The sequence below is a fragment of the Acipenser ruthenus genome, chromosome 40, assembly GCF_902713425.1.
Source record: "Acipenser ruthenus chromosome 40, fAciRut3.2 maternal haplotype, whole genome shotgun sequence".
NCBI classification, from domain to species: domain Eukaryota; kingdom Metazoa; phylum Chordata; class Actinopteri; order Acipenseriformes; family Acipenseridae; genus Acipenser; species Acipenser ruthenus.
In genome coordinates, this window is record NC_081228.1 from 2,504,243 (window position 1) to 2,530,941 (window position 26,699).

The 26,699-nt window shown below is 47.6% G+C and overlaps 3 protein-coding genes across 6 annotated transcripts; all 3 read left to right on the forward strand.

Moving 5' to 3' along the window:
• Nucleotides 1-211: 211 nt before the first annotated feature.
• LOC117397215 (Na(+)/H(+) exchange regulatory cofactor NHE-RF3) lies at nt 212-9,245 on the forward strand. 2 transcript variants are annotated; one of them, XM_059010152.1, is made up of 11 exons: nt 212-802; nt 2,225-2,366; nt 3,863-3,927; nt 4,207-4,418; nt 4,797-5,004; nt 5,470-5,606; nt 5,946-6,150; nt 6,524-6,720; nt 7,079-7,294; nt 7,831-8,052; nt 8,179-9,245. In XM_059010152.1, the coding sequence occupies exons 2-11, from the start codon at nt 2,353-2,355 to the stop codon at nt 8,215-8,217; spliced, it is 1,515 nt and encodes a 504-aa protein (XP_058866135.1). In that variant the 5' UTR covers nt 212-802; nt 2,225-2,352; the 3' UTR covers nt 8,218-9,245. The 2 variants fall into 2 exon arrangements, with proteins under 2 accessions (XP_058866135.1, XP_058866134.1); XM_059010151.1 differs by having other exon boundaries at nt 2,339-2,366.
• A 330-nt stretch (nt 9,246-9,575) lies between these two features.
• Nucleotides 9,576-23,451, forward strand: LOC117397220 (ubiquitin conjugation factor E4 A). Of its 3 annotated transcripts, none has more exons than XM_059010154.1 (20): nt 9,576-9,742; nt 11,755-11,965; nt 12,614-12,790; nt 13,627-13,766; nt 13,911-14,063; nt 14,195-14,354; nt 14,751-14,953; nt 15,368-15,559; nt 15,767-16,100; nt 16,235-16,361; nt 17,020-17,327; nt 17,612-17,744; nt 18,080-18,267; nt 18,505-18,605; nt 18,709-18,822; nt 18,945-19,119; nt 19,572-19,752; nt 20,168-20,315; nt 20,454-20,611; nt 20,991-23,451. In XM_059010154.1, exons 2-20 carry the CDS (start codon nt 11,842-11,844, stop codon nt 21,124-21,126), a joined length of 3,252 nt encoding a protein of 1,083 aa, XP_058866137.1. In that variant the 5' UTR covers nt 9,576-9,742; nt 11,755-11,841; the 3' UTR covers nt 21,127-23,451. The 3 variants fall into 3 exon arrangements, with proteins under 3 accessions (XP_058866137.1, XP_058866136.1, XP_058866138.1); XM_059010153.1 differs by having other exon boundaries at nt 9,577-9,704; XM_059010155.1 differs by having other exon boundaries at nt 9,577-9,704; nt 13,654-13,766.
• Nucleotides 23,452-24,085: 634 nt separating this feature from the next.
• LOC117966524 (ATP synthase subunit g, mitochondrial-like) lies at nt 24,086-26,278 on the forward strand. Its single transcript, XM_034912695.2, has 3 exons — nt 24,086-24,273; nt 25,184-25,344; nt 26,062-26,278. Exons 1-3 carry the CDS (start codon nt 24,210-24,212, stop codon nt 26,158-26,160), a joined length of 324 nt encoding a protein of 107 aa, XP_034768586.1. The 5' UTR covers nt 24,086-24,209; the 3' UTR covers nt 26,161-26,278.
• Nucleotides 26,279-26,699: the final 421 nt, after the last annotated feature.

Here is a 26,699-nt window from a genome sequence, read left to right on the forward strand (position 1 = left end):
GAGTCTCAGATTGAGCTGGGAGGTTGTGTGAATGCTGATTGGTTTGTTTTAATGCCATGTGCTGTAGATGAGACTGAAATGAAATAAACAGACTTGTCCTGGTTAAACGCATACAATATTTGTGCAAGCACTTCTGAAGACAAGGGACAAACCCACCCATGAATCTGATGCAGCACCCCAAAGAAATGCATTTACCCTGGAATCCCAGTGGAAGGGGGGGGGGCAGAAAGTGCTACCCCGCAGGTTCATCTGGGATTCCCACCAGCAGAAGGAGCCGCTCGGCTGTGCGGTTTCATTTTCTAGTAACTTGTTCGTGATGCTGTTTTGTATTTTTTTGAGAATCGCGTTTGTTCTTGTTTGTTTTTTTTGCATGATATTTGACCTGCTCTTGGTTAATGATTTGCCTACTTCCTGATCAATTAAGTAATTTATAATTTTCAAAACAATTCTGCTTCTGCAATCTGAAGGATTCACAATGCCCCCCGGAGCTTACACAGCAAGCTGACATCTCTGTTTAGGGCTCGAGAGTGCTCAAGTCTATGTAAACCTGTCCAGGTAGTTCTGTTGATCTGAACCTCATCCGCACACAGCCAGCTGAAAAACAAAGAGGTCTGCAGAAGGAAGCCAGCTGTCTCCAGAGCTGTCAGTGCGATTAAACATTAAACTGGTGCTTTCCTGCAGGCAGCACTGCAGATAAAGAGATCTTTATATCCCTAGCTGGTGCACCTTGAACCTCTCCTCCCTCTTGCCTCAGCAAAACTCACGGCTCTCAGCACGACGTCAAACATGAAGCACAAAACAGGTGAGTCCTTGCTTCGCTCTCGTACAGAGGGTTGTTTTTTAGTCTATTTTATTTTTGTGAATTTCAGTGCTAATGGGGGTACCCTGCCACTCCTTGCAGGTGTCAAGCATAGACAGGTGTTATGTTATGCTGTGAATGAGCTCCCACACCTCTTATCAAAGTGTACCATGTTCAGTTTGTACAGATGTTTTCCCCATGGTTTAATACTAGTTTATCATGCTTTACCGTACCTCTCTGTGTTTTACAATGCTTGCCTCTGCTTTACCATGCTTCCACTGTGCTTTGTTACACTTTGCTGTGCAGTTCCACGTTTTTTATAAGCGTCAAATCCGCTCAAGTGGTTTTGTCCTTCAGTAAAGCCGATGGAAGGGACCACAGCTCTCTCTGCTACGTGGTTACTCCTCTGTCTTCAGCTTCATACGCAGCATAAACAAACACAGGGGCACTTATGTTACATACAAGATGTATTAGTTTCGGTTTCAGGTGACAACGCAGCGCTCTTCTTTTGGTGTTTGGTGTTCAGGTTTAAGAAGTTTGTAGTGATTTTGATGTCGTTCGCAGTGCAGGCTGTTTTTTATTATTTTTTTTCAGTGTCAGTTTCAGTGTTTGTTTGGCAGCCTCTGCATTAACCTTGTGAAGTCACAGAGATTATGCTTTGCCATGACTGTTTCTAAATAATTGCACACAACTCTGACACAGCCGAAAACTTCAATAATTGAGTAGAGCTGAAAGGACTAAGAGAGCGAGCGAAAGTATGTATTTACTGAGCTACTCAAACCCACTGCCTTCCACACTGCAGCCCAGCGCTCTCACCACTGAGCTACTCAAACCCACTGTCTTCCACACTGCAGCCCAGCACTCTAACCACTGAGCTACTCAAACCCACTGCCTTCCACACTGCAGCCCAGCACTCTAACCACTGAGCTACTCAAACCCACTGCCTTCCACACTGCAGCCCAGCGCTCTCACCACTGAGCTACTCAAACCCACTGCCTTCCACACTGCTGCTCAGCGCTCTAACCACTGAGCTACTCAAACCCACTGCCTTCCACACTGCAGCCCAGCACTCCAACACACTGAGCTACTCAAACCCACTGCCTCCCACACTGCAGCCATGCAATCTCTTGAACTGCAGCATCGTACGTCACACAGTAACTAACAGAACAGACTTTGAATCTGGTTTTCTCATTAGCGAGAGAGGAGAGTGTCAGATTATTTTAATAACTCCTTGTAGTTAATGCATTCCAGCTGTATACTACAAGACCGTGGTATACAGGAACATATCATTCACTGCTGATACAGGAACATATCATTCACTGCTGTTGAGTCCAAAGTATATGTACTCAGAGCTGTAACCCTAGTGCAGAAACGAAATGCATGCTTCGTAACATATTTCACTCATTTGCTTGGTAACATTACCAGTTTCAGTACCTGACGTGACAAATTGGTTTGGACTTTAAAGATGGGATGTTTCGCTGCAGTGTGTCAGTGACACATGAACTGAGCTGTTTCCAAACTCTCTCTTTGCGTTTCCAGGCTTCGAGGACGGCATGGAGCTAACACAGTAAGTAATGTAAGGTCTGTCTCATCGAATCAGTCACAGCTCCCAGAATAGCATGCTGAAACTATACATATTTTAGCACATGGGAGGAGCAGCTTAGACGTCACTGGGAGGAAGTCTTATTTTTAGAACTTGCACAACCTCAGCAAAAAAACCTGGACCTTTAACTGGGGAGACCTTGAAAAAAATCTTGTCCCCATTGCTTCAGTCTGATCAGGGCCAGGTCCTAGCAATCTCAGAACCCATTGCTTCAGTCTGATCAGGGCCAGATCCTAGCACTCTCAGAACCCATTGCTTCAGTCTGATCAGGGCCAGATCCTAGGAATCTCAGTCTCCATTGCTTCAGTCTGATAAGGACCAGGTCCTAGCAATCTCAGAACCCATTGCTTCAGTCTGATCAGGGCCAGGTCCTAGCAATCTCAGAACCCATTGCTTCAGTCTGATCAGGGCCAGGTCCTAGCAATCTCAGAACCCATTGCTTCAGTCTGATAAGGGCCAGGTCCTAGCAATCTCAGAACCCATTGCTTCAGTCTGATCAGGGCCAGGTCCGAGCAATCTCAGAACCCATTGCTTCAGTCTGATCAGGGCCAGGTCCTAGCAATCTCAGAACCCATTGCTTCAGTCTGATCAGGGCCAGGTCCGAGCACTCTCAGAACCCATTGCTTCAGTCTGATCAGGGCCAGGTCCGAGCAATCTCAGAACCCATTGCTTCAGTCTGATAAGGACCAGGTCCTAGCAATCTCAGAACCCATTGCTTCAGTCTGATAAGGGCCAGGTCCTAGCAATCTCAGAACCCATTGCTTCAGTCTGATCAGGGCCAGGTCCTAGCAATCTCAGAACCCATTGCTTCAGTCTGATCAGGGCCAGGTCCTAGCAATCTCAGAACCCATTGCTTCAGTCTGATCAGGGCCAGGTCCTAGCAATCTCAGGGATGGAATGTGCTTATTAAGCAAGGCACGCAATGTCCCGGTAGAGTTCATATACACATTTACAGTCTCAACTTTATGCCTGCAGTCTCATTTCTGAAGAGGCCCTGTCTGAGCCCAAGCCAGTCTGGAGATAAACAATATTTGCATATTTTAACTAAGGATCACGTTTCAGTCACTGTCTGGTGCAGAAAAGACAGTGATGATGATGATGATGATACATTTTTAATGACATTTTTTAATTTGTTACTGGTGAACCTTTAAAAGAACCACTTGGAATAATCTGGATGAATTATGAGCAATATTTATTTTGATCCCCCTATATATCTCACTGAAAGCAGTGAACTAGTAGTGAATACAGAAAAGTACAGAAAATGTGCTATAGATATACCTAACCGTGAATTCACTGAGTTGGTCAATTACTGAATTGCTAAACAACACATCAATCAATTATTAACATTGGTATCTAGTAAGGGCTGGGGAGAGCTTTGATCAAATACCTTTTACTTTGGAGGAATTAAGACAATTTAAGTATCTAAAAATATATTTTATTTATGTATTTATTTTTTACAGAAAGTTTACCTTCAACCCCAAGGTGGGTATTGACAACCCAGCCCTGGTAACAACGGATGATACAGGTAAATAAGAGACTTTTACTGGGCACTAATAAACGAGGGTTTACAGCCGCCCGTTTCCATGGAGATCCTCTCGTCTCCCGGCAACACGTGCTTCCCTCCTCGTCTTGGGATTGTTTGAACTGGTTTTAATAACGTTTGAGGGAGGGGGAGGGGTTGCGTGGTCCGAAGACCACGCAGTACATTTTAACAAAATAAAAAGTATTATTCCATAATGAATCCTCAGGTTATTCTCTTCCTAATTTCCATTCTGAAATCTCCTCGCTCTCTCTCTCTCTGCAGAGATGGTCTGCCGCCCTGTCCCCCGGCTCTGTCGGCTGTGCCGCTCGGAGGGCGAGAGTTTCGGGTTCTACCTGCGCATGGAGCTGGGCTGCGCGGGCCACGTGATCAGGCAGGTGGAGCCGTGGAGCGTGGCGGAGCGCAGCGGGCTGAGGGATGGGGACAGGCTTCTGGAGATCAACGGGGACTTCGTGGATCACATGGAGCACAGCAAGGTGAGAGAGGAGCCGAGCGAGGCTGGAGCTGCCCCTGCACAGCGGGGCTGTTCAGAAAAGCACGGCCAGGTCTGGTGACACGGTCAACCACCTTGAAGCTCTGAAGGTTCACCCGGAATTTAAGCAATCGGCAGCAGCATCTTTGGAGTTGGTGAGATGAGCTGTCTTGCAGGTCTTTACAGTGGACAGTGTATCTCTCAGATTGTGCTGGAGGTACAGGAGAGCAGACCCTGGCTTTGTGCCTGTCTGTCTGTGCGGCTCTCAGATTATTTAGAAGATACAGGAGAGCAATCCCTGTGATAATCTTGACTGTCTGTCTTTCTCAGGTAGTGGAGCAGTCCGTGTGATAATGGGTTTCTCTGTCTCTCTCTCTCTCAGATCGTGCAGAAGATCCATGCGAGCGGGAGGCAGGTGTCGTTCCTGGTCCTGGAGGGCAGTGATTTCGAGCGGGCGCGGTGGCAGGGGGTGGACCTGCGGGCTCTGGCCCGGGAGCACAGCGGGGGGGAGCAGTGCGCCAGGCCCCGGCTCTGCCACGTCACGCGAGACCACCAGGACGGGCTGGGCTTCACGGTCGCCGCAGTCGAGGGTACGAGAGAGGAAGGAGACTCCTGTACACGTCTGTGTGGATTGTGATCCTAAGTGTTTGCTTTGAACAAACCACAATGGCTATGTTCTCACCTTCTAACAATGGAACGTTCTTTTTCTAGAATCTTGATACCATCATGCCAGTCATCGTACTGAAGTTTTTTAGATTTTGGAAGTGCGGTTTCCAAGCATGTGGTAGGAAGGGGGGTAGGCCAGTGTCCTCTTACTGAGACAGAAATACACTTCCTTATCTTCTGTAATCCCACTGCAATGCTTTAAGTAATGCTTCTGGCACTACACAGCAAAACAAATAACGCAAAAGTTCATTGTCAGTTCCACTGTATAGCAGTACCGGATCGTTTGTTCTCAGCAGCCCCTTTTGCTTTCCTGAAGGCCACCAGGATAGACAAGGGCCAGCTGAGCTGACTCTGGGGCTCAGCTCACACTGTTAACCCTTTCCTGGCAGGCTCGAAGGGCAGGTTCTCCCTCACTGTGACGAGTGGGGGCCCGGCGGAGAAGGCAGGGGTGCGGACGGGAGACAGGCTGATCTGGATCAACGGGGACCACGTGGCAGACCTGACCCACTGTGCTCTCAACAAGATGGTAAACGAGCACCCTATCACTGCCCAGTCTGTGTAAGAGATAGCAGCTAACCCCAGTGCAGTACCCATCACTGCCCAGTCTGTGTAAGAGATAGCAGCTAACCCCAGTGCAGTACCCATCACTGCCCAGTCTGTGTAAGAGATAGCAGCTAACCCCAGTGCAGTACCCATCACTGCCCAGTCTGTGTAAGAGATAGCAGCTAACCCCAGTGCAGTACCCATCACTGCCCAGTCTGTGTAAGAGATAGCAGCTAACCCCAGTGCAGTGAACCCAAGGCATATCACTCGATTGCTCTTGCAGCACCCAGACCGTTGCTGTTTTTCGAATCTCTGTCCTCAGGTGAAGAAGTGTGGGGACGGCGTCACGCTCTTGGTGCTCGACAGCGAGAGCGAGGAGCATTACAGGAAGCGCGGGATTGTGGTCGTGCCGGCCATGGCAGGGGAACACAACCTGCCCCACCGGCCCCGCAAGCTGTACCTGGTGAAGGGGCCCTCGGGGTACGGCTTCCGACTGGGCCAGGAGAGGCTGCCATTAAGGCGGATAGGTGAGAACGAACCTGGAGGGACTGGGGAGGGGAAGATCATCGTGAAACAGCATCCACGTCATCTTGGTGTTACTGAAGAGGCTGCAGGTTTACAAACACAGCATTCCTTTCTCTAGTTTCCTGCTTCGCTCTACCTGTTCTTCCAATATCTTCTTTTCACCGTAATTGCGGTTCAGCATTTTGATTGGTTCATCTGTCCTACCTGCTTGGCACAGGTTCATAGGAGCGAGAACAGGTTTATGACTATGCATGAGCATCCGCGTATGATCACAGCGTAGCTGTATAAATACATTGAAATGAAATTGAATATGCTGTAGAAAAACTCAATGTTAATTTTGTGCCATGTATATGTGTGTTTCCACCTTCTCCCCAGCTCACTTCATGCGCGAGGTGGACCCGGACAGTCCCGCGGAGGGGGCAGGGATGCAGGACGGAGACCGTCTCCTGGCGGTGAACGGGGACCCCGTGGAGGGGCTGGAGCACGAGGACATCGTGACCCGGGTTCGAAAGAGCGGCCGACAGGTCACGCTCACCGCCATCGACAGCCAGGGCAGCGAGTTCTACTCGCAGGTTAGGGGACACATGGCATTCTGGGCTTCCTGTTCACTGCAAATTGTACCTGTCGCTCACGTCAGTGGCTGGGGACTTAAGTCTTACTGCATCCGTTCATCGGGCATTGAGAATTGATTTTGTATTCAAATGTTCTTAATGCATACAGTTAACCTTACTGAAGGTAAAACAATTCTAAGGTTTAGCTTCTACCTAGCCTAGCCCCTCAGTGGCATTCTTTTGCTTTGCACAGAGTTGATGATTTGCAGGTCAATCCACAGCTTCCAGAACCCTGATACCAAAAGGCATCGAGCGAAGATGTTTTCAGCAACTAACCAAACCGCACTTTGATCTGATGTTGCCGTTTTGTATTCACCAGCTGGGCCTGACTCCGCTGCTCTTCTCTGAGGACAGTGACCCCGTCACACCCCTGCAGGAGGAGACCCCAGCTCTCACAGCGCCCCCTGTGGAGAACCTCCAGGAACCGCAGGCTCCACTGGCCAAGCCGCGGCTGTGCCACCTGGAGAAGGGCATCGCCGGCTTCGGATTCAACCTCCGCTCGATCCTGGACGAACCCAGCATCTTCATAGGACAGGTACTGGAGTGCAGCCCCTCTCACTGAGCTGCAGGGTAGCTCTTTTTCCACTGCGGTAGCGCGGGTTCCAGGAAAGGTTTACATGACAAATCAATTGCATTTGCTAGTTTTGCAACATTTCTTTGCCTTTGATTGGCACTCAATTGTAAAGGTGAGGGAAGGGCAGCATTTCTTCAACTCAATGCATTAATAAATAGGTGTTTTTTAAAATGTATTTAATACCTACCGTCAAATACTTCTAAAGGCAATTACTTTGAAAAAACAAGGAGCAGCACAGCCCTACCCTTGATAGTGTTGAGTGATAGAAATTACAGACTGTGTATTGTACATGTCAAACACATATTCAAATCATTCTAAAAACAGCCCGAGGCATCAAAACAGATGTATGCTTCTTTCAGAAATAATGTTGCAACTTTAGCAAGTGAAGCAAATTTCAAAGAAAGGCAGAGAGGAGGTTTGAGGGCTCTTGTATTGCATTCAAACTGCAATGCGTTACCAATCCCGTGTCCTTGTGCTTTACCCATCTCTACCTCCAGGTGGCTCAGGGCAGCCCAGCGGAGAGGGCAGAGCTCCGAGAGGGGGATGTGGTGGTGGAGGTGAATGGGGTGAATGTGGAGTCGGAGTACATCGAAGACGTGGTGGGGAGAATGAAGGAGGGAGGGAGTCAGCTCACTGTGCTGGTGCTGGGCCCCGTCGAGTACCAGCAGTACAAACAAAGTGGAACCCCGATCACTGCGGACCTCGCTGTCGGCAAACAGGTGAGCCACACCCGGCACTGAGCTGAGATCTGTCCTGCTACTGCAATCTGAAATGACACCTTTGTACGCAGCAAGTTTAAACAGATAGACAAATATATTAAATAAAATCGAATGTTTCTTCTGCAGGCAGAAAAACCTGAACCCTCCAGCAAGTCATTCCTGTGATAATCCATCATTAATGTGGCAGGAAACAAACAGGGACCTGCTGTAGAACAATGTGATGTCTTGACACCAACGAGAAACACTGCAGACCCAAACTGCAAACCAATCTCTGCAATAAAGAAAGAAGCTGATCTGGATCTCCCAGACCCTGACTGTGAACATTACTCCACTGATTATTAATCAAACCTTCATCGTCCGTCACACCTGCCCCTGGATAGCAGCTCTATAAAGCAGAACACACGGGCCTTTGCAACTCTGCCGAGCCTAATGCTACCCACACAATGCATACTGCCTTTTTACTGGTCTCATCTCACTCCTTGTACGCAGGATTCGAACCTGTGCTGTCTTACAGTATTTCACAGATTGTAGCTGCAATGTGTTTATGTTCCAGCAGGTGGCTAGGGCTAATGCGGGATGCATGCGTAATTAGTGTACTGTCCTGCAAATGGCTGGAACCAATGTTGAAAGAGACTGTCCAGCAAAATGACTAGAATTAAAGAATGATTTTGTATTTGTTTATTTCAATGAGAAACATATATTGTGTGTAGAGCAGCTGTATATTTTACACTAGTAATGACACCGCTTCTAAACGTTTACTGTAAAACACGCCTATTGGGTCCTGTGCTGAGCAGGGCTGAGCCCAGCTGCGAGTTCATAAATGTTCTGTAGAAAACAATCTGTCACTCTGTCGCCCTCTCCTGAATCTGAGTGGTACTGCACCCTCTTCATCTTCCTGTGAAGCTGGCAAAAATGTGTTCAGCGCGTTGATTTCAGATAAGATTCATCACCTACTTTTAAACAATGCAATGTCTATAATATCGTCTGTAATACTGAAAATGTGCAATATTTTTGTTTGTTTTATGATTGTGTCTTGCATAATTTGAAATGTAAATGTATGTAAGCTGTGTAACATTGCTCCACATCGGTGTATGAAGAACGCATAACATTATTCCAGATTGTATTGTGTCGTTGTTATTTAATCTTGAAAAACAGGTCTTTAAATAAATACAATTAATGCATTTGAAACGTGATCTCCATTGTATGCGTTTGTGTGACAGGGACTATGCACCAACACTATAGGGTCACCACATGACTCCGTGAACACTGAAACAGTTTGGGGCGTTTCAATGCGCATCGCAATGCATTCTGGTACGCTTTACCTGTCTCCGGTACCTTTCACAACAGGGCTACACTTCCCAGAATGCACTGGTAAGCGTATGATTAGGTAGATCTCATCTGTAATGGTCTTACTATCAATGCTGGAGCTGCTTGAAACGTGCTCCAAAGTGTCTTTCTTTCCATGTTTTAAGTCGGCTGATTATTATAGGTCGACGCCCTTGTCCCTGCCCCTTTAAGACTGTCCCTGCCTCTTTTGCGTTCAGCCCTGTCCGTCCCTGCGTGATGACGTTTTGCTCGTTTGTTTGAGTCGTGAAGTGAGAGGACGTGTCTCCGACACGAAAGAGACGGTTTTGAAATAAAAAGACACTCGGGTAAGACGACGATGCCTGTATTGGAAGAATACTAATGCGTGAGTTATTAGGCTGGGTTTGAAATCTGTCCCCTTGATACTAGGTAGTGTGAGTTAACTCGGTGTCCCAGTATAATTAATGCAGTGTTTGTGTCCTGACTGGATGTCTTCTATACGCAGAATATTCAGGACAGATATTAATATGTTGTGGTTATTCTATTGGCAATAACATGATTGAGTCTTAAATATATATATATGCTTTTAATCGTCTTTAATGTAGGTGTCGTTTAGTGTAGAGAGCTATGATTGTCAATGCGTTTTAATTATCATTCACACCACGATCGATAACATTTATTCCACGATCGTTGACATTGTTAATAATGTAAGAGGCGCTTTATCTTACAGTGTTATCGATTACAGTTTGATTCTCTGTAATCGTCTTGTTTAATTCAATAAAAACTAACGTGATGACACAGAATATTGGCCCGGTGCGTTCCCATGGTAATTCTGTAACATTCAGGGGTCACCTGCTTTATATAAATTAATTAAACACATACGCATGACAACAGTAGGCTTCTGTTGGAGGATTTAATACTACTTATTAAATGGAGCTTTCTTTCCGAGCAAAGGTGTACGCTGGGACAGACGATACAGTAGTCTTGTTGTGTTGCAGTCAGTTTGTGCATACCAGGCTACATAGACAGCACGCTTATCATGCTGTCAGATACAGTACTTTATATCCATTATAGGTGATGCAACAAAACACGGTAGTAACCCCTCACAATGGTTATACTGAATAAAATGTAGTTTTTATCAGATGCTTTATTTAATCATTTGAACCCGTCCTGAGTTTGAGAAGTATCCTCAATTAGGAATAATATTTCATTGTTAAGCTATGTATTCCTCTCCTATAGCTGCATGAAGATCTCCTTATAGAAACCCTACAGCCTCAAGTGTGAAGTGCGATCATTTCAGAGTAGATTTACTGAACCCCAGGACTGGGTGCAGCAGCAGCAGGTCTAGTGGAGTTTCTAACCCTGCTCAAACTCCTGGCTCCTGATCATTTTAATAATAGACTTCACTGAGTTCTGAACCCCAGGACTGGGTGCAGCAGCAGGTCTAGTGGAGTTTCTAACCCTGCTCAAACTCCTGGCTCCTGGTCATTTTAATAATAGACTTCACTGAGTTCTGAACCCCAGGACTGGGTGCAGCAGCAGGTCTAGTGGAGTTTCTAACCCTGCTCAAACTCCTGGCTCCTGATCATTTTAATAATAGACTTCACTGAGTTCTGAACCCCAGGACTGGGTGCAGCAGCAGGTCTAGTGGAGTTTCTAAGCCTTGCTGTTGCTGTGTGTCCCTGCCTGGCTCTATCTGATACTCAATTAGTGTTGATCTATGTGCTGCAGCAAGACCTGCTTTCTGTCTGGTTAACACGTGTGAGTGCACTGCAGTGGAGTAATGAACCCCAGTGTGGAAACATGTACTGCTGCCAAATACCAGTGTGCTGGTCTAGCTTTACACTTTGGGAGGCAGCTGGATTTGTAGTAGCTGGTCACACTTTGGGTTAGTTGTTAAGATGGCCGGGCTCTGAGTTACATTTCCCCAGCTGTACAGCACAACTAAGCATTGCCCAAACATCAGTGGTTTTAATAAACAGATGAAATGAATTATTCTGATCCACTAGAAGAATACAACACAGAAGATGAGAAGACACCTGAGCCCCACTCATTGCAGTGCACAGTCTATCCTCTCTCCTCTTAAGTCATACAGCTAGATTACAACCTTCTGCTCCAGGACCAGTTATTCAGGTTAAATAGGTGTTTGTATCAGACTGTTAAAGTCTGATGAGCTGCTCACAACTTTATGAAGTGATGAGCTCAAGCAGCGGTGAACCACAATTACTGTTTATTTCTGGTCTTGAAGACAAACCCTAAGGATCTGTTTGGGTTTGCAGCTTGATAAGAAAAGCTTCTGAGCAAGATCTAAAACCAAGCTTGAAACTGTTTGGCCACAAGTTGCTTTCTAATGAGGCTGGTAGCAGGTTGTTTTCTAAGCTGTGCGGTGCTTCCCAGGTGTAGCTGTGAAGGAATCCCCGCTCCCCCTCCTTGTCCTGTGCTGAGCAGACCCCAGGATCTGTATGCAGCTGCAGCCCCAGTGAGATGACAGATCAGGGGAATAATAATAACCAGAACCTGTCCCGGAACCCCTTCGCTGCACTCTTCAGCTCCGTCTCCGACGCCAAGGACTTCGCCTCTGTGCAGAAGCAGCCGCAGCCGCTCTCCTGTGAGTTTCTCTTATTATTGATAGTAGTATTATTATTATTATTATTATTATTATTATTATTATTATTACTCCTCTTAGTAGCAGCTGTGTTAGCAGTAGTTGGAGTAGAGTATAAAGTATTAAAGTTAGCAAACCTGCTGTCCCTGGCTCCAACCACTCATATCAGCATCAGTGGTGCTCTGGAAAAGCTTGATATCCCACAATCGTGAGAGATCGCATATTTATGGGTTGTAGAAAACTCCCATGGGGAAATGGGCTGCTGAACTGGACACTGACTCCTCTCTCCCCCCCTCTCCTCTCTCTCCCCTCTCCTCTCTCCCCTCTCTCTCCTCTATCCTCTCTCCCCTCTCTCCTCTCCCCTCTCCCCTCTCTCCTCTCCCCTCTCCCCTCCCCTCTCCTCTCTCCCCTCTCTCCCTCCTCTCCCTCTCCTCTATCCTCTCTCCCCTCTCCCCTCTCCCCTCTCCCCTCTCTCCTCTCCCCTCCCCTCTCCTCTCTCCGCTCTCCTCTCTCTCCTCTCCTCTCTCTCCTCTATCCTCTCTCCCCTCTCGCTCCTCTTTCCCCTCTCCCCTCTCCCCTCTCTCCTCTCCCCTCCCCTCTCCTCTCTCCCCTCTCTCCTCTTCCCTCTCCTCTCCCCTCTCCTGATTCCAGTGGATGACTCCAGAGGCAGTCAGGATGACTCTGATAACTCTGTGTCGGAGAGCGTCGATGAGAACGACGACTCCCTGGCGGAGATCAGTCGCTCGTTCCGCTCGCGGCAGGAGCTCTGTGAGCAGCTCAACATCAACCACATGATCCAGAGGATCTTCCTCCTCACCCTGGACAACAGTGAGTGCACACACCTGCAATCCATGCCAGACCAGGACTCCATTCCAATTCCAGTTACAGCAGAATTCAACTGGGATCCATCAGTTATATTGTAGAATGACAGTTACGCCAAGGTCCAGCTCCAATGACAGCTGCAGTTACAATTGCACAATGCATTCCGAATTGCACAGCTGCACTTGTAGTTGAACCCAGTGCTGCTGGGGGGGTGCATGAGTGCTGCGGTGAGCTGATGGGATCAGGCTGCAAGGCGGCTGGTAAACTTTTAACAGCAAGCACAACTCTCGAGGCGGTTCAGAGTCTGTCGTTAGATGACGTCAGAGAAGCTAATGAACGGAGATAGCTTGTCTTGCTTGCTGAATACGCAGGGGTGCCTGCATCTCCTCGATCAGTAGTAATCACATCTGCTGTCCAAGCTTTCACTCTTCAATCAATATAAAGCAACATAAAACAATTTGAATTTCATTTATATATATATATATATATATATATATATATATATATATATATATATATATATATATAGACCTTTTTAAACAAGTTATTAAAAGCCAGCTATGTAGCATTACTGGAGTTTGTCAGTGTAGTAGCGCATTAGCTGAGATGAATGCATGTGTCTTACTTGAGTTTCTCCACATTTACCTTCCTGATGAATGCTGGGGAAAGCAGAGTCTTGTCATCATAAATGCTGAATCTTATTAATTACCTGTGGAAATTACCTGAATGCAATATCTCAGCTCTTTATATATATATTGTGTGTTTTACATGTTGAATTACCTGCACGTACGTCCTTTTGTATAACTTTTTAATAAGAAATTAACAATAAAAAACCCCTTTAGCTGAGGCTTACTCTCCTGGCTGTGCAGGTGACCCCAGTCTGAAGGGGGGGAATGGGATCCCCCCGCGCTGCGTCTACCTGGAGGAGATGGCATCTGACCTGGACGGACAGGACTGGCTGGACATGGACAATATAGAGCAGGTGTGTGCACACGTACACACTCTCTCACACACACACACACACACAGGCACTCGCCAGCACCAGACATGTTGAGACTGTCGACACAGTAAATGAATTGAATTTATAATGTGACTCTGAGCTCACTGTCAGTGTGTGTGTGCGCAGGCTCTGTTTAACAGAATGCTGATGCCGGAGCCGGGGAATCACCTCATCAACATGACGTCATCGAGTGCGCTCAACCTGTCTGCGGACCGCGACGCGGGGGAGAAGCGGGCCGTGCCGTACCTCTTCTCCTGCTTCCAGAGAGCCAAGGAGGAGGTGAGAGCGGCTCTGCATTCCCTCCCATACAGAATCCACAGCTCTGGAGCTCACCTCCCAGCTCTCGGGCTGTGCAGTAACGGGACCGCGAGGGTCTGTGTTCTTCATTCTCTTCCTCTGCCGCCCCGCAGATCAAGAAGGTTCCTGAGAAGCTGCTGGCCTGCGCGGTGCGGTGTAAGAACCTGAGCGTGTTGAACGCACGCACCGTCCTGCTCACCCCGGAGATCTACGTGGGCCAGAACGTCTCCGAGCAGCTCCTCAACCTGCTGCTGGAGGCTGTCAGCGGAGGCTGTGAGTCACGGGGGCACTGCAACACACACACACGCAGCAGAGCTTTACATGTGTACAGAGAACTGCTCATCCAGCAGTCATGAAGCTTGCAAAGGATGTTCTTCAGCACAGTTATTGAGTTTAACAGTTGCACCAGCTGTCATAACTTGGTTATAGTCTTTACTAACTTTTACACTTTACCCCAGTAGCTGCTTTACATTTGAACTTTTAAGATGGTGAAGCCCGTATATTTATATTTTAAATGTTAGCTGTGAACTTGCATGAATTTCTGTGGAAAGTTACGTTGAATTGGCTTAAAACGTTCTTTGTTATTTTCTAATGGAAACCACAAGAATATGGTCCGCATCCCTGTCTGTTATGTGCAGTGTAACCCCGTCCCGTCTCTTCCCGTGACAGTGCTGGAGGAGGTGGGAGAGTTCCTGGACGAGGTCATCGCTGCCCTGCTGGCTGACCAGGAGGTGCGGACCTTCGGGGAGGTGATGGTGCCGCTGTTTGAGGTGATGCTGGGACGAGTGAAGGACCTGGACCTGTGCCAGCTGCTGCTCAACTCGTACCTGGACATCCTGGTGTACTTCAGCAAGCAGCTCGACATCGCCAGGGTGAGGGGAAGAGGGCGGGCACACAGAGACACTCCCCCAAGCACACAGAGACACTCCCCCAAGCACACAGAGACACTCCCCCAAGCACAGACACACCCACAATCACGCCCCCAAGCACACCGGGACACGCCCCCAAGCACACCGAGTCACGCCCCACAGCCACACCGGGACACGCCCCACAGCCACACACACACCAACAGACACTCCCACTAGCACATAGGCATACCCACAGAGACGAGAACACACACGGACACACCAGACCTCACTTGGAATACTGTTTTCCAGGTCCTCTCACAACACAAAAATGTCTGATTGATTGTGGTTGGCAGTTTGCGTGCACAGTATAGCGCTGCATCAGAGATTCTTCCTCTTGTGTTGATGTTTTGCACATGCCTTGCCTTTTCCCTTTCCCAGGTGTTTGTGGACTACATCCAGCCCAAAGACCCCAACAACGGCCTGCAGTACCAGAAGACTCTGCTAGGGGCAGTGCTGAACATCTCCTGCCTGCTCAAGACCCCCGGAGTGGTGGAGAGCCACGGCTACTTCCTTAACCCCTCGCGCTCCAGTCCACAGGAGACAAAGGTCCAGGAGTCCAATATTCACCAGGTAGGCAGACAGGTCACAGGAAGACAAAAACAACTGCGTCAGTTTAAGAACAGTCAGATATTTTGCTTCTTGTGCATTTCTAAACCCTTCATATAAGTGACTGGTCAGCTCTAGCTGGTCACGCTGGTCTCTGGGCAGTTCCAAGACTGAAGTAGGAACCAGCGTGTGTTTGTTTCTCTGACTTGCTCTCCCCTCCCCTCCCTGCAGTTCATGGCGCAGTTCCATGACAAGCTCTTCCAGATCCTGAAGAACCTGCTCCAGCTGTCTCCGGACACGCGGCACCGGCTGCTCACCTGGCTGGGGGGCTGCCTGCACGCCAACGCCGGCCGTGCCAAGATCTGGGCCAACCAGATGCCGGAAATCTTCTTCCAGATGTACGCCTCGGACGCCTTCTTCCTGAACCTGGGCGCCGCTCTGCTCCGGCTCTGCCAGCCGTTCTGCCGCCTCCGCTCCCCCAAACTGCTGACCTTCAACCCCACCTACTGCGCCCTCAAGGAGCTGAACGAGGAGGAGAGACGGAGCAGGAACGTGCATGTGAAAGGTATTCTCCGTTTAACCAATACTTCACCTTGTGTCTGTGTGAGTCAGATAGCGAAACACAGGGCGAGCAGTGCCTATGATAATGAAGAGGTGACCCATTTCATAGAGCTTTGTGTATTTCTTCATTGATCGCAGGTTTGGATAAAGAAACTACTTTGATACCAGCTCCCCAGAACCAGGAGCCAGAGTTTGCCCAGTCCTACAACCTCCTGACGGAGAACCTCATACTGACACAGTACGCCTTGCACCTGGGATTCCACAGGTAGCATCTGAATACAGACTCCTTAAAACTCCAAAGCACGCTCTAAACACAGACCTCTCTCCACATGCCGTTAATCAATCAAATCCCAGAGGAAACCACTGTCTGGATTAACACAGAGTTAAAGACTATCACTGGTTAGATTCTGAACAGTGGCTATCTTAAATACCGCTATACTGTTCATTAAAGTTGACCCAGCAGTATTATAGTACTGTTCTTGTGAAGGCTTTGCATTGATCAGAGATGGAAATAAGACTCCAGTTGCATAGCAGTCTGATCCATTCCGTGTTTACTAAGACACACCTGAGCTTGTTACCCATACACTGTAGCTAATCAAGCTCATAGTAAAACCTGGAGTGGGTGAACGTGCTATGCAATAGGAGTCTTATTTCCATCCCAGTTGATTTGTGTAAACGTAACCTATCAATTAAGGATAAACTCAGTGATTTCTATATAGAGTGATCAAGTGTCAGTGCCTGATTAGCTACCGAATACTAACACGCGGCCAGCATTAGTACACCGAATCGGAAAGCAGTGGTTTCAGCAGGCTGAGTGTATCCATGGCTGGCACAGCCTTGATTGCTGTATAAACCTCTGTAAACTCTTCTAAAGAGGCAGCTGGGCGCTGTCCTGCCCTGCTCTTTCCCTCCCTCCCCCCCAGGCTCCATGACCAGATGGTGAAGATGAACCAGTCCCTGCATCGGCTGCAGGGAGTGTGGAGGGAGGCGCAGCAGAGCGCCAGCCCCGCCTCGGAGCAGCTGCGGGAGCAGTTTGAGCGCCTCATGACCGTCTACCTGTCCACCAAGGCAGCCGCCACCGAGCCACACATGCTGCAGGGCTGCCTGAACCTGCAGGTGTCCACGGCCACGGTGCTGGTGCATTTCAGCCTGGGGGCCAGCGGGGTCGACTACACCCAGCTGACTTTCCCCTTGCCTGCCCTCGAGAACAGCCTGCTCTGCTACGTGCCAGGTACCCTGCAGCATTCACACTCTTCAACTACTCGCTAACTTACCTGCTAGCTTACTCAATTACTTACTAACTTGCTGTCTGGCAGATTAACAAACGTCCTTATTAACTTACTGACTAGCTTACCTTCTTACTCGTAACTATGTCTCCTGACTAGAGCGCAGTACTTACTTACTTGAGCTGGAGTGAACCATGTACAGAAAGTTTAAAAGAAGGGAACAGCCACATAAAGATGCAGAAAGAAAGTTAAAGCAAGACTCGATTGCTTGTCTCCTTCTCGGCTGCAGAGTTCTTTGCTGACAGCCTGGGGGATTTCTTCATCTTCCTGCGGAGGTTTGCGGACGAGGTGTTGGAGTCATCGGGCTCTTCTCTGGAGCAGATCCTTGACTTTGTCACGGTCTTCATGGGCAATGTGGAGAGGTAACACCCTGTCTGGATCAGGGGCGTGTTTGAATGAGAAGAGAATGTAGGAAGAGGGAATATTATGACGTCATCCAAGGCTGTGAGCTCGTGAGTGTATCTGGCAGATAAGCCTTGGCCCGTATGGATCAGGTAGCTGTGTGTTGATGTGGCAGGCTTCGCCTAGCATTTCTCCATGCAGGGGTTTGATGTAAAAGGGTTTGAACAACTGTCCAATTCGATTGAGTCACATGCAAGTCCATGGGGATGTTGCGGTGGTGATGCAGTCATGCAGCAGTGATGAAGCTGGGGTGATGCAGTAATGACGCCGGGTGTCTTTGGTTGTCCCTTGGCAGGCTGAAGAACCCTCACCTGCGTGCCAAGCTGGCGGAGGTGCTGGAGGCGGTGATGCCTCACCTGGAGCAGGTGCCTGGCCCCGCCCAGTCCAGCATGTTCCAGAGAGAGCGAGCCTTCTGCACCTACCAGCATGCTGCACAGCTGGCTGAGGCGCTCATCACAGTCTTCGTGGACATTGAGTTCACAGGTAATGCCAGACTCCTTTATACAGCAGCAGTGAAGAATCCCATTGCAGAGCAGTTGAGGCAGTCCAGGTTTTACAGTGTGCTTAATAAGTCCCACCTGAATTTGTGACCTACAATTGGTGACTTGTGGGGATGCCAGAATGAACCAACTTTGTCCTGAAGCTGAGTCATGCAAAGTACAGCTGAAATTCTACATGGCTTTCTAAACGTTTGCACCGCTCAATGTTTCTTGCTTCCAGGAGACCCTCATCAGTTTGAGCAGAAGTTCAATTACCGGCGGCCCATGTACCCGATCCTGAAATATATGTGGGGGAAGGACAGCTACAGGGAGAGCATCAAGGTGAGAGCCCGTCTGTACTGTGCAGTGCTACAGTGTTCGCGTGGGCTGGCTGGTGCAGACGTGGGGTTTATAATGGCGTGTGACGTGTTCCCTGTCCTCTCAGAGCCTGGCTCGGTACGCCTCGGAGAATCTGGAGGCCATGAACCCACCCCTCTTTCTGCGATTCCTCAACCTGCTCATGAACGACGCTATCTTCCTATTGGATGAAGCCATCCAGGTACGACTGATAGAGGCTAGTGAAGTAGAGCTCCCTTTGCACAGCACTTTGATCCATTCCAGGTAGAAGGCTGATTTTCTCAATAAGGAATCTGTGTCCTCTCCTCTCCTCTCCTCTTCCAGTACCTGAGCAAGATCAAGGTCCTGCAGATCGAGCGGGACCGCGGGGAGTGGGACTCGCTGACTCCCGACGCTCGCAGAGAGAAGGAGTCCAGCCTCCAGATGTTCGGGCAGCTGGCGCGATTCCACAACATCATGTCGAACGAGACCATCGGGACCCTGGCCTTCCTCACCTCAGGTGAGACCTGGCCACTGCAGGCCTGAGGCTCCCAGGCTCTGCTCCAGCACTGCTTCAGCCACTTGCTTCTGACATCACTCTGGAGCTTGGAGCCTCTCTACCCCTACGCCAGGCAGACCCTGAAGTAGTAAATGATGTCATTTCACCCGTTCACCCTGGAGTGGAGTGGCCCTCCAGGGCTGTGATTGGATATCCCTGCCCTGCGCTCTCTCTGTCTGCTGCTCTTCAGCTTTCCCTCACACCCTCACAGCTTTGAAACAGCTTCTCAGGGCCACTGCTCCACCCCATGACTGCTCCACATCTTGGCTATCAAATGTGTTCAAACTCTAAACACGGTTTCCTTAAAGCATTGCTATTAATAAGCTTTTGGGTAATGGAGAAAAGAGTGCACACGCAGCAGAAAGCCCAATAAAGACGATGTGTTTTTATTTTTTTTGTCGGCTGTGTTTCAGAGATCAAGTGTCTGTTCGCGCACCCCTTCCTGGCAGAGAGGATCATCTCCATGCTCAACTATTTCCTGCAGCACCTGGTGGGGCCCAAGATGGGCGCGCTCAAGGTAAAGGACTTCACCGAGTTTGACTTCAAGCCCCAGCAGCTCGTCTCTGACATCTGCACCATCTACCTGAATCTGGGGTAAGAGACCAGCCACTTTCTCTCCTTGCATTATTGATAGCGCTGGCACGAACGTGGGCTTTGCAGGATCTGTCCCAACTTTAAAAGAATGCTCTTCAATTCTGAATTAGCTAGAAAACCTGGAAAAGTATAATGCCGTATTTTGTCAGAAGCACATTTAAGAAACAACTCACAAGTCCCATAATTAATGAGCTGGTTTATTAGGGTTTCTTTTTATTGTGTGTGTTTTTACTATCTGGGAGAATAAAAAAAACCTGCTAACGATAGTTTGGAGTAAATATCTTTGAGAATCTAGCGCACAGTGTACTATTTTCACATGTTTCTCGATTGCTTGAAAAAATCTCTGTGAGGTTTGTCCTGGCAGGACAGCCTTTCTGATTCACACTGTGCTTGTAACCTGTGTTCCCTGTCCCAGAAACGAGGAGAATTTCTGTTCCACGGTCCCCAAGGACGGGCGCTCCTACTCCCCCAGGCTGTTTGCGCAGATGGTGCGCGTCCTCAAGAAGATCAACAAGCCGGGCAACATGATCGTCTCCTTCAGCCAGCTGGCCGACAAGATCAAGGTGAGCGCGGCAGTCAGTTTCTTTCCCCTCTCAGTCCCTTGCAGAAATAAGGGACCCCTGAGGTCGGGTGCAGGTTTTGCTCTGAGATTAGCTGGTCTGATTGTTGCTCTCTTGCTTTCTTTCCTCGCCCCTTCTTAGTCCCTGGCAGACCAGCAGCTGCAGGATGAGGAGACGTACGCGGACGCCCCAGATGAGTTCCTCGACCCCATCATGAGCACCCTGATGCTAGACCCAGTCCTGCTGCCCTCCTCCCGGGTCACTGTGGACCGCTCCACCATCGCCAGGCACCTGCTCAGGTCTGACTGCCTGCCTGCCTGCCTGCCTGCCTGCCTGCCTGCCTGCCTGCCTGCCTGTCTGTCCGCAGTTAGTGTGGAGAGTGTGTGCGCTGTTCCCACAGGGCTTGCAATGTTGGCTGTTGTGGCTGTACTGAGTCTAAGCTTTGAGTTTCTCCTTTCTCACACACTCCAGTATGGTTATACTAACTGTTGGGGGTTCCATAGGGGATTCTATAAGGAGGGGTTATACTGTGCAGGGAGTGGCAGTCTCCTGTCTCCAGTAGAAGAGCTAGTGGAGCTAACAGCATTGTGCTTCTCTCTCTCTCTCTCTCTCTCTCTCTCTCTCTCTCTCTCTCTCTCTCTCTCTCCCCCTCCTCTCATTCTGTGTGTGTGCGTGCAGTGACCAGACTGACCCTTTCAGCCGCAGTCCTCTCACCATGGACCAGATCAGAAGCAACACAGAGCTGAAGGAGAGGATCCAGCAGTGGCTGGCGGAGCGCAAACAGAAGAGGCTGCAGACAGGGCAGAGCGCGTAGGACACTGCGACTGCATTCAGCCCTGCTGCGTCTGTGTGTGTGTGTGTGTGTGTGTGTGTGTGTGTGTGTGTGTACAGTGTCACTGCAGATGGGTAACGGCACACACATGCATAGCACTGCACACACCTGCTATCGGCGGGATTGTGGCCTGTCTGGTTTTGATCTGCCTGGTCCTCAGTTGTTTTGAAGGAATGCTTGTCGGAGGGTTATTTCCTGAAGGGGGAGGGAATGCCCGATCCTCACCATGTCCTCCATATGCTGAACATTGCTGCCCCGTTCGTCTGCGTCGTGCAGAGAGCACACCCTGATAGTCCGCAGCTGGAGCTTTTAAAGCATTATACAGTAATTGCGAATCTGCCTGGATTGCACCAACTACTTAGGGGTAGTCTTGGGATAGCCTCGGGTAGGTGGGTGATGTAATGCAGGATGATTTCAAAATGCTGTATGCAGCTCTAAAAAAAGAATCATCATCTAGCAGTGGCAGGATATAGATTAATCAGATCAACCCCCTGAGTTTTATTGCATCCTCTGTACATCCACACCATGCAAACCTGCACACCTCCACTGTTCTATCTCACTGTAAATACAGCTGCAAAATAACAGTGCAGAAAATAGCAAAAAAACTAAAACGGAAGCAAAGCACAATGGGCTGCATCCAGTATGGGTTGGATAAACAAACAAACCCCCAGGTTCAGAGAGGACCACACAGCGGTGCGTTCCTCCAGTAACACTCAAACACGCACACACGCACGCACCTACACACAAGGACCTGAACTAAACCAATCGGCCCCACCCTGTATATATGAAGAGTTGCTTACATCATCTCAGTTCAAGCTGCTGTGTTCACACACACAGGGATTGGGAATTCAGTAAATAATCCGGCTCTTGCTGCTTCACCCGATGGAGTCGTTGCTGGCGCTTGCTTCCAGGACTCCCTTGTGAATGAGATGCATATCTCTGTGGGTTCATTTGTAAAGGAGTGTTTTTTTTAAATTGACAGCGAGGTGCATCTGGATTGTCTCGCATGATCCCATGTTCTGGAGCTGGGACTAGAACCATTTTCTATTGGCGATCAGGCTAATTGTGCCATCCTTTTAAAAAAAAAAAAAAAAAAAAAAAAAAGTTCTTTACTGCAACCCGACTGGTTTGTTAAATTGGGATTGGTAGTTAGGTGAGATTGTTTTTTCTTAAAACTAACAGTAGAGGTTACATTGCACACGACATTGATTTATTTATTTAACCCTCTAGTAATAGTTTACTGGTTCTTTTTTCTTTTTCGGGTTTGCGTTTTGAAAACTGCTGTGTCTGTACACAATGGTTTTTATTATTAGAATAATAAAAAAAATGCCACAACAAAAAATATATATATAATTTAGATATGTTCTCGAGTGCATGGAAATAATGAGATTGATGAATGGGTCGGATAATGGCAAACCAACACTTGTTTTTATGGTAGAGTTTCTGCTCCAGGATGGTTGTATACCATTTCAAATCTTTTTTCACTCATTCGGCTCTTCTTTCAGGCTGGAGTATCTAGCTGGGGTCGCTGTGGGCTCACAACCTGAATCTAGCTGGAAGAATATCCAGGGGAGAGCTAATTTAATAGTCTAACCCGCGGTGGGTCTTAATGCTGCTACCGTTAACTCCATTAGCATCCCTAAAGACTAAAGCACATTGAAATGAGGCTCGCGAAACAGAAAGATTGAGGTCGGCTGTATTAAGATCCACCGCTCTTAAGATTGATTGAATTCGAACCCAGGTTCTCAAGAATCTGAAAACCATTTGTTCGGTTACAGTATGGGGCAGAGGCTGTGATGGAGAGAAACTGGAGTGGTTTAGTTCAAGAGGGGAGATTCATTGAAAACGTTCAGCGAGTCATGAAGATTGGACTACGGGCAAGCATCTCTACAGAACTAGAGTTCAGTGACTACTTCCCTTGCAGGTCCGAAATCCAAAGGCACAGTTTGAACATTATCTTGTCAATCCAGCAGCTCGCTGACCTGCCTGCTGCCAGAGAGCTTGTACACACCTGATGTGTTTTAAGAGTTGCCTTTGGAGAGAAGCTGCGTGCTGCATTTTGAGCTGTGGGTTCATTCTGTCCTTCTCGTGTTATTGCTTGCTGCTGCTGTTGTATCGCGCACCAAAGTAAGCAAAGCATAGCGTGGCAAGCAAAGGACAATACTGACAAAATAAGAAGCCGGTATGACTGATTAAGTGAATCCACACCAACTGTTTAAAACAATGGAAAACTGTACAAATCTAAGAATTGTAAAAAGTATAACGTGTGTATTTTTAAGATGATTTTAATAAACCTGAAACCAATCACTTCAAGCTTCTGTGTGTTTTTATGTATATATATATATATATATATATATATATATATATATATATATATATATATATATATATATATATATATATTAGTTGGAAGCCTCCCCCTTTCTTTAAATTTTAAATGAAGTTTGTGAATGTGGTGCTCTTGGAAAAGAGGGTCACGCAGTTTGAGAGTGACCCAGGCTTTACTGTGTAAGACGCCATTGCAGAGCAGTTGGGTCAGGTTTTGCAGAGTTTAGGTAGGGGGGCCAGTGCATTCAGAACAGTCCTGTAGTCAGACACGCCGCAGTATACCTCTGTGATAGTAACGTGGGATATTAGCGGAATCGTTTTTATAGAATAGACGCTTTCAGGATTTCACATGAATATTAAAACGGAATGTTTCGACAGCATTCTGCAGAGGCGCTTGTTTCATAGCAACAACTGGAGTGTCATTTTCTACATAGGTGTTCATCACAATGCCTTTTAAGATGCATAAAATGGTGTTCATTTCTCAATTATTTTGAAACTGAATCATTTTGAATGGTGAGAATAACTGCCATCGTGAGGATTTGACGCGGAAGCCGTTGGCCCCCGTGTGATGTCAACTTGATTTATATAAAAAGATAGCGTGCGGGTCTGGAGCAGGCACTCGAGCAGACAGCAGCGAGCCGGGGTCCTGAGGGTGGAGGTGACATTCAGTCCTGTGCGGAGTCGAGTCGGTAAAGAGGAGTGCGGTTAAGAGCAAATACAGTTATTACAGAGACAGAATGGCACAGGCAGCGCAGAAACTCATCCAGACCGTAGTTACCAAGACGCCGCAACTCATCAGCGGTGAGCTGTTTATTCCAAAAGGATATATTTAGTGTGTCTGTCTACAAAACCGGTGCCCTTTTGCAGCAGTGTCGGTTCAGTAGTGTTACTTAGGCCGTAAGTAACCGGGGAGGAAACTGAGAAAAACCAAACAGGATGCAAAAACAAAAAGAAAATAAGGGGTGCTTAGTGCGTCGTTAAGCATTTTGTTTGCACCTTCAAATTAAACTGCGTGTGCATAATTTAAACTAGGTGTTCTGTGTTGCACTTGAAGTGAACTGAACCCGAATGCGGGACTCTTCATCCCGGTTTAGAATGAATACAAATGTGATTGTGTTGTAAATAGGTATTGTGAAGGCTTGCCAATATTTAAAACGGCAAATTCAGGTACTGACGTGAAAGAGTTTCATTCTTAATATTGTCCTATCAGTTCAGACCTACGGTAGACGTTTGTATGTTTGTTTGTTTGTGTGTGTGTGTGTGTATATATATATATATATATATATATATATATATATATATATATTAGTGTGTGTGCAACAGGATCCTACTTTTGATTTATTTTTTTACAGCAGGGTGAAATCAGCTTGCTCCAAGGTTACAGGGTCCTGTAGTTTGAGGTCTCAGATGTGATCAAAATATCTCCTGGTTGGTTCCTAGCTCTTGGATCTTAACCCCCAGGGCTTGCTGTAGCTCCATTGCTTCCAGTGGCGCTTGTTCTGGATTTAGGTGTACAGTGTTATCAATGTCTGTGTGTTTAACATTTAACTGCTGTATGGACTCTCGTTCTGTAACGCAGTCTTGTATAAAAAATAAACAAACCCTGAATTAACAAGTGTTCTGGGTCATCTGTAGTTTATGGTGTTCCCACTTTTCCTGAGCAGAATTTACTGTAATGCTTTATAAATGTATTCTCATATTTTTTTTGCAGGTGCCGTGACCTACTCCCGACCTCGCCTGGCGACCTTCTGGCACTACGCCCGGGTCGAACTGGTCCCTCCATCCCCGGCTGAGATCCCCAAGGCCATCGAGGGTGTGAAGGGGATGGTCAAGGCCTTCCAGACAGGCCGGCTCTCCCAGATCACAGTCAAGGTACCAAAAGCCAGACGCGTGACGACCACAACGCCTTGGGGTTTTGTACAGTAAAATAAAGAAGAAAAGGAGGAGGAGGAGGATATGCAGACATTGGCTTTGCAGTGTGACCCTGATTTATCCATGATGGTTAAAGATAAATTGCACAGGGGACCTAACAGTTCAGGAGATGCCTGGCCAGGAGACATGTGTTGCTTTGTTGGGCTGAATAAGGGTTTTAATGAGTTTTTAAATACAGGTGTATTGTTCTTTAGAGGCTGTAATGTCCAGTGCCTGTATTTGGTACGGTAAGTCATAAAGCTAGATGAAATCACAGAAGATGTGTATGCCTAGAGCTGTAGCATAGTTGGACACACTGTGCATCTCTTGTAGAGGTCACATTGCAGATTCATTTCACCGTCAAACAGCTATGCAAAGCGATTTGTATTTTTTTAGTGTTTTTTGTTCAAGCCAGGTCTGTTCTTGAATTCTGACTTGCTCTTCATACTTTTGGTTTTTGGGCACCAGTAGGTCAAGGATGCTAGTGCTACTGTGCTTGGGTTATATCAACAGCAGCAACAACCAGACATCCTCAGGTTACAGGTGGCACCAGTGCAGACCTGCTTTTATTAAAGTATTTAATAAGGGGGTTTGGCACATCTTGCAAGCCTGTGCACTCAGATAAGGAAGCCTGCTTCTACTTTCCTTACTCCCTGTCTTGTTTGTTTGTGTCCCCAGGATGCCGTGAGGAATGGTCTGGTCGCCACAGAGGTGCTGATGTGGTTTTACATTGGGGAGGTCATCGGCAGAGGCAGCCTTATCGGATACAACGTATGAAGAGGACCCTGTTCTGTGTAGACTTGTGATGCTGCTGTGTTTGGAGCTGGGCTTTGTACATGCTGTAATGTACATAGGTCGGGTTTGACTTGCAATCCAATAAAATCATTTAAAGACAGTATTGTCTGCTGAAGTCTCTTTGCCTGCAGCTTGCGATGTACTGTACCATTACACTGATTGTAATCATCTGTTTGTGTGTCTGTGTCTTTGATGGGTTTAAATTTAAACACATTCCTTTTCATGTTTCACGTTCCAGGGGAAAACAAGCTGGAAGTCAGACTTCCCAAAGGAACCACTATCTTATAAAGTGAGCAATCTCGAACTATGTTTCTACTGCCTGGACCCTAGAGTGCACGGTTTATTGATCCAGCTCTGAGGTTATTATTTTAAACGCAAGTCTCATGAGTGCTCATCATTTCTCCATGGGAAAGTGATCATTCCTTAAGTAGGACTGCAATGATACAATGATATCATTATCACAATACATGTGACGGTCCTGATGGATGACTTCATCGTATGATGTGTAATGATTAAATCAT